The 14,971-nt window shown below is 40.9% G+C and overlaps 1 protein-coding gene across 1 annotated transcript in view; it reads left to right on the forward strand.

Moving 5' to 3' along the window:
• Window positions 1–412: 412 nt before the first annotated feature.
• LOC140195661 (granzyme K-like) overlaps window positions 413–14,971 on the forward strand; it is a 71,446-nt gene continuing 56,887 nt past the window's right edge. Inside the window, exons 1-2 of the mRNA XM_072254379.1 lie at window positions 413–491; window positions 4,237–4,389. Coding sequence (XP_072110480.1) covers window positions 413–491; window positions 4,237–4,389 — 232 coding nt within the window. The remainder of the gene's footprint in view (window positions 492–4,236; window positions 4,390–14,971) is intronic.

Raw genomic sequence — 14,971 nt, forward strand, 5'->3', positions numbered from 1 at the left:
TTTCTATTGGTCCAATATCTACCCTCAACTCTCTTTTACCCTTTATAAATGTAAAAAAAGCTTTCAATATCTTCTTTGATATTAATCACCAGATTCCTTTCATAATACCTGATGACATGCACAACTATTTATTTGCCACCAATACTCAACACAGATTAATTGATGAAATAAATGAGAAATATAACTATGGCATTTCAAACAACATATTAGGTAACAGAGTCCAAATTGTATACAAGCCTCAGTCTCTGATAGTTGTTATTTTCTGGTTAGCATTGATCTTGCTGTGTGGCTTTTCACAATGGAATACGTATACATTGTAAGTGTTCACAAGGTTTGAATTTTGTAGCAGTGACATCAAAGCGAAGAAACCACATCCCTTTGAGTTTAATATAGATCACCTGAAAATTTGACAATGAGCTCAAGAACAGCCATAATGAACTTTTTGCAGCTCAGTCTGTTTGTTTTGATTGCCATATCCTTCACCCCAGCCAGTAAGTAAATTAAGGAATATTTAAACTTTATATTAGGATTTATGTTGATGTTTAATTGCTGATGTATTTTTTTGAGCATTGTTCACAATACTTAGCCTTGTATTTTCAATGACTGATACATATTTTCAGTCATATTTAAGCCAATATAGAAACATAGAAACATAGAAAATAGGTGCAGGAGTTATTTCCTTGCATTTTTGTTTCTCATTTAAACACGTTTTAGTACAAATAACAAACATAATATAATTTATGAGGTAATTGTGACTCAGTGTTAAAGTTCCTGTAAATATTCTTTCTAAGATGCAACAAGAGAGTTTTATTTCCTTGAGGATTAATGAACAACTGACAGACAGATGTAATTCTCTTGGGTATAATTTGAAATTTGGAGAAGGTATTAAACAAGCAATATTGAATTTGCTGCCCATTATATAATTTTTCTGATTCTGCATTTTCACTGATTGTCATTAGTGTCTACCTGGAAAATTAGACTGAAGCCTGGGAACAGACATGTTCTCCACACAATATACTCTGCAGATGCTGGGGTCAAAGCAACAAACACAACACGCTGGAGGAACTCAGCAGGTTGGGCAGCATCTGTGGAAATGATCAGTCAATGTTTCAGGCTGAGGCCCTTGGTCAGGACTGAAGAGGGAGGGGGGAGGGGCCCTATAAAGAAGGTGGGGGGAGGGTGGAAAGGAGAAGGCTGGTAGGTCCAGGTGAAAAACCAGTAAGGGGAAAGATCAAGCGGTGGGGGAGGGGAAGCAGGGAGGTGATAGGCAGGAAAGGTGAAGAAGGAATAGGGGAAAGCACAATTGGTAGTAGAAGGAGGTGGAACCATAAGGGAGGTGATAGACAGCTGGGGGAGGGGGCAGAGTGAAACTGGGATGGGGGAAGGGAGGGGGAGGGAATTACCGGAAGTTGGAGGATTCAATGTTCATGCCAAGGGGCTGGAGACAACCCAGACAGTATATGAGGTGTTGCTCCTCCAACCTGAGTTTAGCCTCATCATGGCAGTAGAGGAGGCTATGTATGGACATATCCGAATGGGAATGTGAAGCAGAAGTTGAAGTGGGTGGCAACCGGGAGATCCTGTCTGTTGTGGCGGACGGAGCGGAGGTGCTCGACGAAGCGGTCCCCCAATCTGCGTCAGGTCTCACCAATGTAGAGGAGGCCGCACCAGGAGTATCAGATGCAATAGATGACCCCAACAGACTCACAAGTGAAGTATTGCCTCGCCTAGAAGGACTGTTTGGGGCCCTGAATAGTGATGAGAGAGGAGGTGTAGGGACAGGTGTAGCACTTATGCTTGCAGGGATAAATGCCAGGTGGGAGATCCATGGGGAGTAACGTGTAGACCAGGGAGTCGCGGAGGGGACGATCCCTGCAGAAAGCGAAGAGGGGTGGAAAGGGAAAGATGTGCTTAGTGGTGGGGTCCTGTTGAAGGTGGCGGAAGTTGCGGAGGATAATGTGCTGGATCCGGAGGATGGTAGGGTGGTAGGTGAGGACAAAGGGAACTCTGTCCCTGTTGTGGTGATGGGAGGATGGGATGAGGGCTGAAGTGTGGGAAATGGAGGAGTTGCGGGTGAGGGTATATGTTCTCCACGGGACTATCTGTGGAAAGTAACTTCAGGACAGGAAAGGCTCAGGTGGGGAAAAGTTGGTATCTGGCTTCCTTGGGTGCCAAGAGGAGGGGGAACTACTAATCTCAAAATAATTTTCCTCAAGTTATTAACCTTCGCCTCTTTCACCATTCTCCCTCCAAACCCTCTACATGATCTCAGGGGCCATGTCAGTGATAAAGGCTGCCCCATTATACCCTTTCACAGCCGGCATTGAGCTTAGAGGGAGGTGCAGGTAATAGAAACCTGTAGGAATGGCAACTGTAAGTGGAAGTAGGGAGAAGATAGGGTCAGCATCGAGCAGCTTCCAGCCAAACACACAGCTAATGTTCCCAGCCATTCTTCGTCACAAGCTTGATTATCATCCTGAAATGTAACTAATTAATTGTCATCCCTAGTGATAAGGGAAAAAAATATTGTTATCTTTGAAAGGATTTACTGTTTTGTGCACATGTATGGGTATGCTTTTGCCCATGTTTAATTGCCAGGATAAAATGTCACGTGGAGGAAAATTGCAAGCAACTATGTTCTTAGCAGGCTGTTGTCTTTTTCCTTCTATGTTCCCTGGATTGCAGGCTTAGAACATGCAGGCAAAACAACCCTGGAGATTTAATTTTTGTGCATGTATGCACATCAAAACTCACGTCCTTCGACAGATACATAGTACAGAGCATCCTAACATGCTGCATCACTGCTTGGTATACAAACTGCACAGTGGTAAACAAGAAGTTTCTACAAGGAGTAGTCAAAACTGCCCAATGCATTGCGGGCACCTGCCTACCCACTATCAAGGACATATATACAGAAAGGGCCAGTAACATCATGAAGGATCCCACTCACCCATCAGGGAGGAGGCTATGTAGCATTTACACCAGAACCACCAGACTCAAAAACAGTCACCTTCCCAAGCATTAAGGCTGAACAACATCTCCACTCGCTAACCTACTTCTCCACACTCCCAGCCACCACTACTTTATCAATTCCTCTCAGACACACTAGTGTCACTTTATGGATCTTGCTTTGTGTTTGAGATCGTAACTTTCCGAAGTGATCCTAATGGTAATCATTAAGATTAAAATCAATGTAATTTATAGATGCTACACACTGCAGACACACTAGGGTGAGTGATGTCTGGGATGCTGGAGTAGGTATAATTCAAGTCTCTTTACATGGTTCTTTGCACTTCTTAAAGTGTTTCAGCTTTGTCTTCCAAACAAGTTGAGGGTAATCCATTCCACTCCTGATCGTAGATTGTGAAAAGGCTTTGGGAATCATGAGCTAATCTATTAAATACAACTTATCAGCCTATGACTCCTAATCTTATAACCACAGAATTTAATTTACCATCTAGTTATGCATCTGGTAATGTTACTGACATTCAAAAGAAAATTCAAAAGTTGTACTTCTACTTATTGGAAATCACCATTGTCTGGCTCTTATATGAGGAGAAATAATTTGGCTCTTGGCAGTGTGAGCAAGTCCCTACGCAATGAACAATTTCCATTGTTACACATGTCCTTATGTTGATTTTGCCCATAAGTCTGAAAATACATAAAAATGGTAAACACGCTTCCTCAGTATTGGCATAAACAGAATCAAATTCATATAAGACTGATAAGAAAGAAAAATTACTAAAAGTAGAGAAAGAGAAGAAACTAGTTTTGACATTCATATGCACTACATCAGACTTTTGGATTTAATAATATTATTATTATTAAATTCATATGCTTTTACATACATTCAGATGTCTGTAGGTTAGGCATTCATAATCCAATGATGGCCTGTATTAACCAAATCTAGCGGAAAGTGAGTAAAGTTTGCTTCATTACCTAAGGAAATGGAACTTTGTTTAATCATGAATAGACAATCCAATTTGGTAAAATAATGCTTTAACATCAAGGGTATTAAATTTATTTCAAAATATTGGAATAATTATAACATAATTTAAACAAAATTATCTATTAACTTTAATCATATAATTCCACTGTGTAATATCTGCCTATAATAGTTCAGTGATTATTTATCATCTACCACCTAAATACTGCCATTGTTATTGATGTTCATAGTCCATGAATGAATGAAACTATAGTACATATGAAACATTTTTCAAAACCTATATATTACAGATTATGGTGTGGAAATTATTGGAGGTCGTGAAGTTAAACGCCATTCAAAACCTTATATGGTATCAATCCAAAAGGCTAAAGGCAAAGAGTCATATCAACATATCTGTGGAGGTGCTTTGATCAGTAAAAACTGGGTACTAACTGCAGCACACTGTAAAAAGTAAGTTATGCCATACTTAGGTGAAATGTTATTTTGATGATTAAAATATAAACTGGTTCATATTGCTGACTCAGATTAAATGATTGTTTTAAGCATGATGGCCATGCTATTCAAAAATGGAGATAATCTCATAATTCATGTTTATCTTTGTGAAAAAGATCTTTGTTTCAACAACCCAAGTGTAATCTAAGTATCCACCTTCCTTTGTCCTGGTAGGCAAATAACAAAACAAATTTAACATTGGAACGTCATGTGGGAAATGTGAAATTGTTCATTTTTGCAGGAAAATTTAAATTAAGCTGTAAAGAATCTCTACCAGCACCCTGCTATCTCATCCCTGACTTTCCTGAGGTAGATCTCATCTGGCCCTGAGAATTTACAGTGGCATGCAAAAGTTTGGGCATTCCTGGTCAAAATTTCTGTTACTGTGAATAGCTAAGCGAGTAAAAGATGAACTGATTTCCAAAAGGCATAAAGTTAAAGGTGACACATTTCTTTAATATTTTAAGCAAGATTACCTCTTTATTTCCATCTTTTACAGTTTCAAAATAACAAAAGAGGAGAAGGGCCCAAAGCAAAAGTTTGGGCACCCTACGTGGTCAGTACTTAGTAACACTCCCTTTGGCAAGTATCATTGCATGTAAATACTTTCTGTAGCCAGCTAAGAGTCTTTCAATTCTTGTTTGGGGGATTTTCGCCCATTCTTCCTTGCAAAAGGCTTCTAGTTCTGTGAGATTCTTCGGCCATCTTGCATGCACTGCTCTTTTAAGGTCTATCCACAGATTCACAGATCCACAGGTCAGGGGACTGTGAAGGCCATGGTAAAACCTTCAGCTTGCACCTCTAGAGGTAGTCCATTGTGGATTTTGAGGTGTGTTTAGGATCATTATCCTGTTGTAGAAGCCATCCTCTTTTCATCTTCGGATTTTTTACAGAGGGTGTGATCTTTGCTTCCAAAATTTGCTGGTATTTAATTGAGTTCATTCTTCCCTCTACCAGTACATGTTCCTGTGCCACTGGCTGCAACACAAGCCCAAAGCATGATCGATCCACCCTGTGCTTAACAGTTGGAGAGGTGTTCTTTTCATGAAATTCTGCACCCTTTTTTTCTCCAAACATACCTTTGCTTATTGCAGCCAAAAAGTTCTACCTTAACTTCATCAGTTAAAATCTAAACAAGCCTGATGCATTTTGGAAACAAATCCTGTGGACTGATTAGGTTAAAATAGAACTTTTTGGCCGCACTTTTGCTTCAGACCCTTTTCCTTTTTTTGTTATTTTGAAACAGTAAAAGATGGAAATAAATAAGTAATTTTGCTTAAAATATTAAAGAAATGTGTCATCTTTAACTTTATGCCTTTTGGAAATCAGGTCATCTTTTACTCGCTTAGCTATTCACAGTAACAGAATTTTTTACCGGTGTGCCCAAACTTTAGCATGTCACTGTATCAATTCTTATTCATCCTTTAACATCTAATACCTCCTCCTTCTTCACATTGACTTGCTCCAAGTTCTCCATTTACCCCCTCCTGCACTCAATATCCTGTACAGATTAGAATTATTCACCTAGGACCTCATGCACCCATGATCCACACAGATTACCCGTATGGTCTCTATGGAGGCCTATTCTTTCCTTGACTATTCTCTTGCCCCTGATATGCTTACAGAATGTATTGGGATTCTCCTTACTCTTACTTGCCAAGAATATTTCTGCCTCACTTGTTCCTTTTTTTAAATTCTCTCCTACATACTCTATGTTCCTTGAGAGACTCCTTCAGTAGCAGTTGCCTATATCTGCCATATGTGTCTTTTAGCTTCTTGATCAAACCTTTAGTCTTCTTTGTCATTATAAAGATCCCTAATCTTTCTGTCTTTGCCTTTTGATCTTATCAGAAACATGCTACCACTCAGTTCTTTTTAACCTCCTTTTAAAAGATCTCACTTGTCTGCTGTCATTTCACTTACAATCATCAATTTGCAATCTAATTTCACCAGGTCCTGGTTTAATGAAATCAGCCTTTCCTCAACTGAAGATCTTAACCTTGGGGCCAACCTTTTCTCTTTCCTTACCTACCTTGAAGCTTTAGGACTAATGGCCACTCTTCTCAAAGTGTTCCCCCATCGACACTTCCTGCCTCCTTCACTTCCTAAGACAAGATCAGTGTAATAATGATCATATATTGTATACTACAGAAGATAATAGTATTTAGTTAGTTATTTAAGATCAATTCCTTTTGGAACGTGGCCGATCAGCACTTCAGTGGTAAAATCCAGAAAATAGAGGAAGTCCTAACTCTTTCTTGGGATCTCATCATCGCTTGGAATTTGTTAACTGTTTAGCCTGATACTACACACTACTGAATATTTTATTGTTCTTTGCTTGATGAATGTCCAATGACAGTTTTGTTTAAAAACAGAATAAAACATAATTAGCACTTTTTTTGATGCACAGATCTCTAGGAAGTCGTCCTCGAGTTGTTCTTGGGGTGCATTCCCTTTCACAGAATGAAAAAGTTTAATCAACAAAAGTTTACTATTCAAGACAAAATAATTCATTCAGGCTTCAACAGTAGACCCTTGGAAAACAACATCATGTTATTGAAAGTATGAATTTCCTTTCTCATTTGTAGTGTAAGAGATCCTTAATTTAGTATTCCAGCTGTGTTTAATTTACAGATAGTGCACACCGTCGGTCTCTTGGACAAAAGTTTTATTTTTTATTCTATTGCGATACAGTGCAGAATAGGCCCTTCTGGCCCTTCAAGCCACATCCCTCAGCAACCCCAATTTAACCCTAGCCAATTCATGGGGCAATTTACAATGACCAATTAATCTACCAGCCAGTATGTCTTTGGACTGTGGGAGGAAACTGGAACACCCAGAGGAAACCCACGTGGTCACGGGGAGAACGTAAAAACTCATTAAAGACAATGGTGGGAAGTGAACCTGGGTCGCTGGTACTGTAAAGCATGTGCTAACCACTATGCTACCATGTAGTTCTTACAGTGGAAAATATTTATGGTGATATCTAGAAAGCTGCTTGATTCTAGTGGACTCTGGAGGACACTGCAGTGAAACTTGACCTTACCCTGTAGGCACATAAATAAATTTCAGCAAAGATCATTTGAGAATGATCTGATGACATTTTCTTTCACCACTTGATCCCTCAGTGACTTAGCCAATTATAATTCTTCCCAGTGACACCAACTGTCCCTGTGCCAACCTGGAGTCTCCTCAATCACCTACCCACTGAACCCCACCTACCTTTTTAATTAGTGGAACATAAAATTTTGCATTAAAAGTTTGATAAAATTCTCTGAAGATAAATACTTTCTGATCTTCAAAAGGGATCAAGCAACATTCTATCACTTTTCCTCCTATCTCAAGTTCCACTTGTTGCTTCAAAATACATTTTTAAAATGTTATGGATTTTTTTGCTAATAAAGGCTGCAGATAGGTGGGTGACAACCAAGAGATAAAGGGAAGAGACAGTCAGTGCAGGATCCCAGCAGAAAGAATACATCTTTGGATATTGCTGGTAGAGATGACCCATCAGGACAGAGCAGCAGCTGCTGGGTCGGTGGCACTGTGGCTGGTAAAGTCAGGCAGAGTAATATTGATAGGAGACTTAGTAGTTAGGGGGGCAGACAGGATATTCTGTGGTTGGGAAAGAGTCATCAGAATGGCATGTTGCCTTCCAGGTGTCAGGGTCAAGGATGTCTCAAAGCAGCTGCAGAATGTCTTGGAGTGGGGTGGTGGGGCTGAGCAGTCAAAGGTCTATATGGGTAGAACACAAAAATAAGAAAAAGTGCAATCACTCTGATGGGATGATACTACAGACCCCCCCCCCACCCTGTTCACCCCCATGCCCACTAGGATATTGAGAAACAGTTTTGCAGGCAGAATAGGGAAAGGTGTAAAAGCAACAGGGCTATTGCAGTGGGTGACCTCATCTTCCCAACTCCAGACTGGGACCTCCTTCGTGCAAGGGATTAGAAGTGGGAATTGCAAAGTTTCTTAGGCTTTTTAAACCATTCTGTGAAACATTTGGGACAGTTGAGGTAAGTTCACTGCCAGTGCAAGATGAACATTCGGGTCAAAAAGTTTAATATTTACTTAATAGAACAAGGAACATTGAACTTTACAGCACAGGGCATTGTGTCAATGATGTTGTCTCAACCTAAATAAAGCTACTCCACAATCAAGTTATGATATTTAATGCAAATTCTAATTATCTTCAGAATCTAATTGCCTCCATTATCTACATCTCTAAGGTTATCAATGGTGCAAAGCAAGTCACTGCTGCTTGTCTAAAATGTCACCTACATGTTGTTCAGTTCACTTTCATAACTTACATCAGATGACAGGAATTTCACAAGGCAAGGAATTTGATAATCATAGTTTTTTTATTGCACTTTGCAGTAAAACGTAATGCAATGCAGAAAAGGTAAGGATAGAAGCAAGCCGGCCCTCTAGGCCAATTAAATGAGCATCAGTGTAAGTAAAGCAGAGTGAAGCAGAATGCTGATTGCTCAGTACAGCTCTTCAGCGGTCACATTATAACCGTGCACACCAATCGTAGTCTGAATCCAATCAATGTATTCCTTTGTTAGTAAAGTATACACCACAGGCTGTCTGGATGTTGCACAGTTTTTATTGCCAAAGGACACAATCCCAGTATACTTTTTGCAGCATATCAAAGGGCCGCCTGAATCACCCTGGAGAGAGAGAAAAAGATGAAGGTGACAATTGAGCAGAATTAGCTAAAGTGACAGACTGCAAACTGTCAGTTTGACATCACATCACAATTCATCATCTGTACTTGGCTGTACTGAGGAGGTGTGAATTTACTCCAGGAGTAAATATAGATAATTTTAATGGAATTTTTCTGATAGCCCAGATTCAGTTTATTCCTAAATCAGCAGTTGTGTAGAAAACTATCAGCCACCTGCAAGTTTGACTCCGGCTGCCCAATCAGCGGCAGAAGCTGGCCACAGCGACCAGGTTTCTCACAGGTCAGCGATGCTCATTTAGAAGTACAGAAGGGATCAGCGATGAGAGTAGGGCTGTCAGACTTTGACTCTGGGTAAGCTTCTGTTAAGGTTCCCCTTTTTTTCTCTCTCTTACTGTACCGAATTTAATAAATGGCCATTGTGTGTTCTTCATGCCAGATGTTGGAATCCTGGGAGACATAGAATCTCCCAGGGAACTACATCTGCATAGAAACATAGAAACATAGAAAATAGGTGCAGGAGAAGGCCATTCGGCCCTTCGAGCCTGCACCGCCATTCAGTATGGTCATGGCTGATCATCCAACTCAGAACCCTGTACCAGCCTTCCTTCCATACCCCCTGATCCCTTTAGCCACCAGGGCCATATCTAACTCCCTCTTAAATATAGCCAATGAACTGGCCTCAACTATTTCCTGTGGCAGAGAATTCCACAGATTCATCAGTCTCTGTGTGAAGAAGTTTTTCCTCATCTCGTTCCTAAAAGGCTCCCCCTTTATCCTCAAACTGTGACCCCTTGTTCTGGACTTCCCCAACATCGGGAACAATCTTCCTGCATCTAACCTGTCCAATCCCTTTAGGATTTTATACGTTTCAATCAGATCCCCCCTCAATATTCTAAATTCCAAAGAGTATAAGCCTAGTCGATCCGGTCTTTCATCATACGAAAGTCCTGCCATCCCAGGAATCAATCTGGTGAACCTTCTTTGTACTCCCTCTATGGCAAGAATGTCTTTCCTCAGATTAGGGGACCAGAACTGCTCACAATACTCCAGGTGTGGTCTCACCAAGGCCTTGTACAACTGCAGTAGTACCTCCCTGCTCCTGTACTCAAATCTTCTTGCTATGAATGCCAGCATACCATTCGCCTTTTTCACCACCTGCTGTACCTGCATGCCCACTTTCAATGACTGGTGTATAATGACACACAGGTCTCGTTGCACCTCCCCTTTTCCTAATCGGCCACCGTTCAGATAATAATCTGTTTTCCTGTTTTTGCCACCAAAGTGGATAACCTCACATTTATCCACATTAAATTGCATCTGCCATGAATTTGCCCACTCACCTAACCTATCCAAGTCACCCTGCGTCCTCTTAGCATCCTCCTCACAGCTAACACTACCGCCCAGCTTCGTGTCATCCGCAAACTTGGAGATGCTGCATTTAATTCCCTCATCTAAGTCATTAATATATATTGTAAACAACTGGGGTCCCAGCACTGAGCCTTGCAGTACCCCACTAGTCACTGCCTGCCATTCTGAAAAGGTCCCGTTTATTCCCACTCTTTACTTCCTGTCTGCCAACCAATTCTCTATCCACATCAATACCTTACCCCCAATACCGTGTGCTTTAAGTTTGCACACTAATCTCCTGTGTGGGACCTTGTCAAAAGCCTTCTGAAAATCCAAATATACCACATCCACTGGTTCTCCCCTATCCACTCTACTAGTTACATCCTCAAAAAATTCTATGAGATTCGTCAGACATGATTTTCCTTTCACAAATCCATGCTGACTTTGTCCGATGATTTCACTGCTTTCCAAATGTGCTGTTATCACATCTTTGATAACTGACTCCAGCAGTTTCCCCACCACCGACGTTAGGCTAACCGGTCTATAATTCCCCGGTTTCTCTCTCCCTCCTTTTTTAAAAAGTGTGGTTACATTAGCCACCCTCCAATCCTCAGGAACTAGTCCAGAATCTAAAGAGTTTTGAAAAATTATCACTAATGCATCCACTATTTCTTGGGCTCCTTCCTTAAGCACTCTGGGATGCAGACCATCTGGCCCTGGGGATTTATCTGCCTTTAATCCCTTCAATTTACCTAACACTACTTCCCTACTAACATGTATTTCCCTCAGTTCCTCCATCTCACTAGACCCTCTGTCCCTACTATTTCTGGAAGATTATTTATGTCCTCCTTAGTGAAGACAGAACATGAAATGAAATGCATCCAGCTACAGCTTCTTGAAAACTGTGTTAGGGATCTGGAGCAGCAGCTGGATGACCTTCAGCTTGTACAGGAGAGAGAGAAGATAATCGATCAGAGTTACAGAGAAGTAGTCACCCCTAAGTTGCAGGAGGTGAGTAGCTTGATGACTGTCAGGAATAAAAGAAATGTGAATAGGCAGAACATCCCAGTGGCATTCCTATCAATAATAAGCATAGTGCTTTGGATACTGCTGTGGAAGATGACCTCTCAACGGAATGCCACGAAGACCATGTTACTGGCACAGAGCATAGGTCTGTGGTGCCGAAGGGAAAAAGAGAGAAGAGGGGAGCAATAGTGATAGGGAACTCAATAGTCAGGGGAACAGATAGGGGATTCTCTGGTCATGAACAGGACACCTGGATGGTATTTGCCTCCCTGGTGCTAGGGTCAAGGACATCTCGGATCATATCCACAGCATTTTGGAAACAGAGGGAGAGAAGTCAGATGTTATGGTACATATTGGTACTAATGACATAGGAAGAAAAAAGAAAAGAGATCCTGAACAGAGGATTTGGACAGCTGGGCACAAAGCCGAGAAGCAGGACCTCCAGGGTAGTAACTTCTGGACTGCTGCCTGTGCCACTTGGCAGTGAGAGTAGAAACAGGATGATTTGGCAGAGTAATGCATGGCTGAGAAGCTGGTGCGGGGGCAGGGCTTCAGGTTCTTCGATCATTGGGATCTCTTCCGGGGGAGGTATGACCTGTACAAAAGGTACAGGTGACTTGGGAGTCCTTGTGCAGAACATTCTAAAAGCTAACTTGCAGGTCGAGTCGGTGTTGAGGAAATCAAAGGCAATGTTGGCATTCATTTCAAGAGGTCTTAAATACAAGAGCAGGGATATGATGCTGAGGCTTTATAAGGCACTGGTGAGGCCTCACCTTGAGTATTGTGAACAGTTCTGGGCTTCTCATCTAAGAAAAGATGTGCTGGCACTGGAGAGGGCTCAGAGGAGGTTCATAAGGATGATTCCCGGAATGAATAGGTTATCTTACGAGAAACTTTTGATAGCTTTAGATCTGTAGCCATTGGAATTTAGAAGGATGAGGGGGGATCTCATTGAAACCTTTCGAATGTTGAAAGGCCTAGACAAAATAGATGTGGAAAGTGTGCTTCCCATGGTGGGGGAGTCAAGGAAAAGAGAGCACAGCCTCAGGATAGAGGGGCGTCAATTTAAAACAGAGATGTGGAGAAATTTCTTCAGCCAGAGGGTGGTGAATTTGTGGAATTTTTTACCACAGGGAACTGTGGAGGTCAGATCTTTGAGTGTATTTAAAGCAAAGCTTGATAGTTTCTTGATTGGACATGGCATCAAAGGTTATGGGGTGAAGGCCAGGGAGTGGGGCTGAAGAGAGAAAAGAAGGATCAGCCATGATTAAATGACGGAGCATATTTGATGGGCCAAATGGCATAATTCTACTCCTATGTCTTATGGTCTTATGTCTTATGGTCTGATGGACATGAAACTGTGGTGGAATGTGGAAGTTTAGAATGAAACAGATGTCAGATGCTGGTGCAGCTGTCTCTCCACTCTGCCACTCGACTCTCCACTGAATCCAGCAGGAGAGCACTGAAGTGCTCGTGCATGTGAAGTTTGTATCTGACCCCTGTGCTCTTCAGCAAGACTGGCTGACACAAGAATTGTAACTTCCTTCACTGAATGGAGTCACTGGTCTGTGAAGTAACTAAATGACAGGAAATGGTCTATTAAATTTGTTTCATCTTAACTGTTTTGATCATTTTGTATTATGATCAATTATTTTTAAACAATTTTCATTAAATATGCTTGTGTAGTTTTTAATCATCTCTGATATTTTTCACTGTGAGCTGTTGAAGGCTGTCAGGATATTCTTTTTCTTGTAATTTATTTTTTATTGAAGTTCAACGTCAAACAAAACTTTCCATAAGATGTATTTCAGATACTGTACATATATATCACATAGTCATATTTGTCACAAATCTCTATATAATATTTATCTGAGGTATACAGTTATAGAAAGGAGAGGAAAGAAAGAACAATCAAAAGAAGAAAACTATGTACAAAGTAGGGAGTGATCTTTTCTTTACAACATATTCAGTGACTTGTGAGAATAACATCAGACCTATGAGGTAAACACGAGGAAATCTGCAGATGCTGGAATATCAAGCAACACACATAAAAGTTGCTGGTGAATGCAGCAGGCCAGGCAGCATCTCTAGGAAGAGGTACAGTCGACGTTTTGGGCCGAGACCCTTCGTCAGGACCTATAACACCAGACCTATGAGGTGTTATGTAGTTAAACCATTTTTCCCAGTATGAATCAAACTGTTCCAACCTATGAATAAAAGATGTTGTTACCTTCTCCATTCTGTAAATGTCCATTGTAATTTCCATCCATACATTTAAAGTTGTGCTCTCCTGTAATAACTATTTCCTGGAAAGGCTGTCAGGATATTCATGGAGGCAAATCCTCAGGATCCAATTCCTGATTCTGCTCGGCGTCCCGAGCCTGGCCTGCCTCACAGGGCACCTCATGGGTACAGAGTGTCAGCCAGACTGATCCACTCTGTCCCCAATCGGATGTTAGGATCAGACAGGGCACCAGATCTAGCATGATCCTTATTTTCAAATTGACAAGATTTAGAATAAATTCTCTTTACATTTTAGACACGTCAATACATTACATTTCTCTGGATTGACTCTGTTATCTTGCATCTGCCCATTTCATCATCACACTGACGGTAGACAAAATTTATTGGTAGAGAAATCATAGTGAGTTATGTTGACATCTAAATTCAGGTCCCAGAATGAGATTCTAGAAAATGCAAGAACCATAGGGAAAATGGTTCCTCTATAATCAACACGTACACATTTACTTATCTGATTATTATTTTTTAATCCACCTTGGGATGTGGACATTGCCTGTAAGTGTTGCATTTATGGCCTAATCTAGTTTCCCTTAGCTTCCCTAAGGTAATGCTGGACCTCATTCTGAAGACCTTTTAATGCAACTGAGTAGCCCCTCAGAAAGCAGGTAAAAGTCAATCACAGTAACACTGAGGAAGGCTGGAAAGTTTCAATCTATAGAAGGCACCAGTGAATCACTGGGGTTTTAATACTTAATCCAGTAGCTTTATAGAAATGTTACTGATAGCACGGCTAGACTGCATACTCACTTTACATGCATTTCCACTGCCTTTGCTGTCACCAATGCAAATCATGTCCTCGGTTAATTTAGGACGCCAATTGTAATTACCCATGCTGTTGCATTTTCTGCGATCAATTACCTTAACCTTCACCTCTTGAAATGTGTCAGAGTATTTCTTTTTTCTTGTTTCTCCCCATCCTGCCACGGTGCATGTTGTTCCAGATTTCACGTCAGTGATTCCTCCTTTGGGTAGGTTGAGTACATTCACATACCAGTTGATTTTTGCATTAGTCTCGAGCTGTTGACACAAAAAAATTGAATTCACGTATCTGTACTCCTAAAAGTGAAGAATATCTTGAATGATATCTCTACTCCTGAAGAGATTTGTTAGTTTATTTATTTAAATATTTTGTTTTCTAGAATTCTGTACTTCAAAGATAATCTGCT

The sequence above is a fragment of the Mobula birostris genome, chromosome 3 (genome assembly GCF_030028105.1).
Source record: "Mobula birostris isolate sMobBir1 chromosome 3, sMobBir1.hap1, whole genome shotgun sequence".
NCBI classification, from domain to species: Eukaryota; Metazoa; Chordata; class Chondrichthyes; order Myliobatiformes; family Myliobatidae; genus Mobula; species Mobula birostris.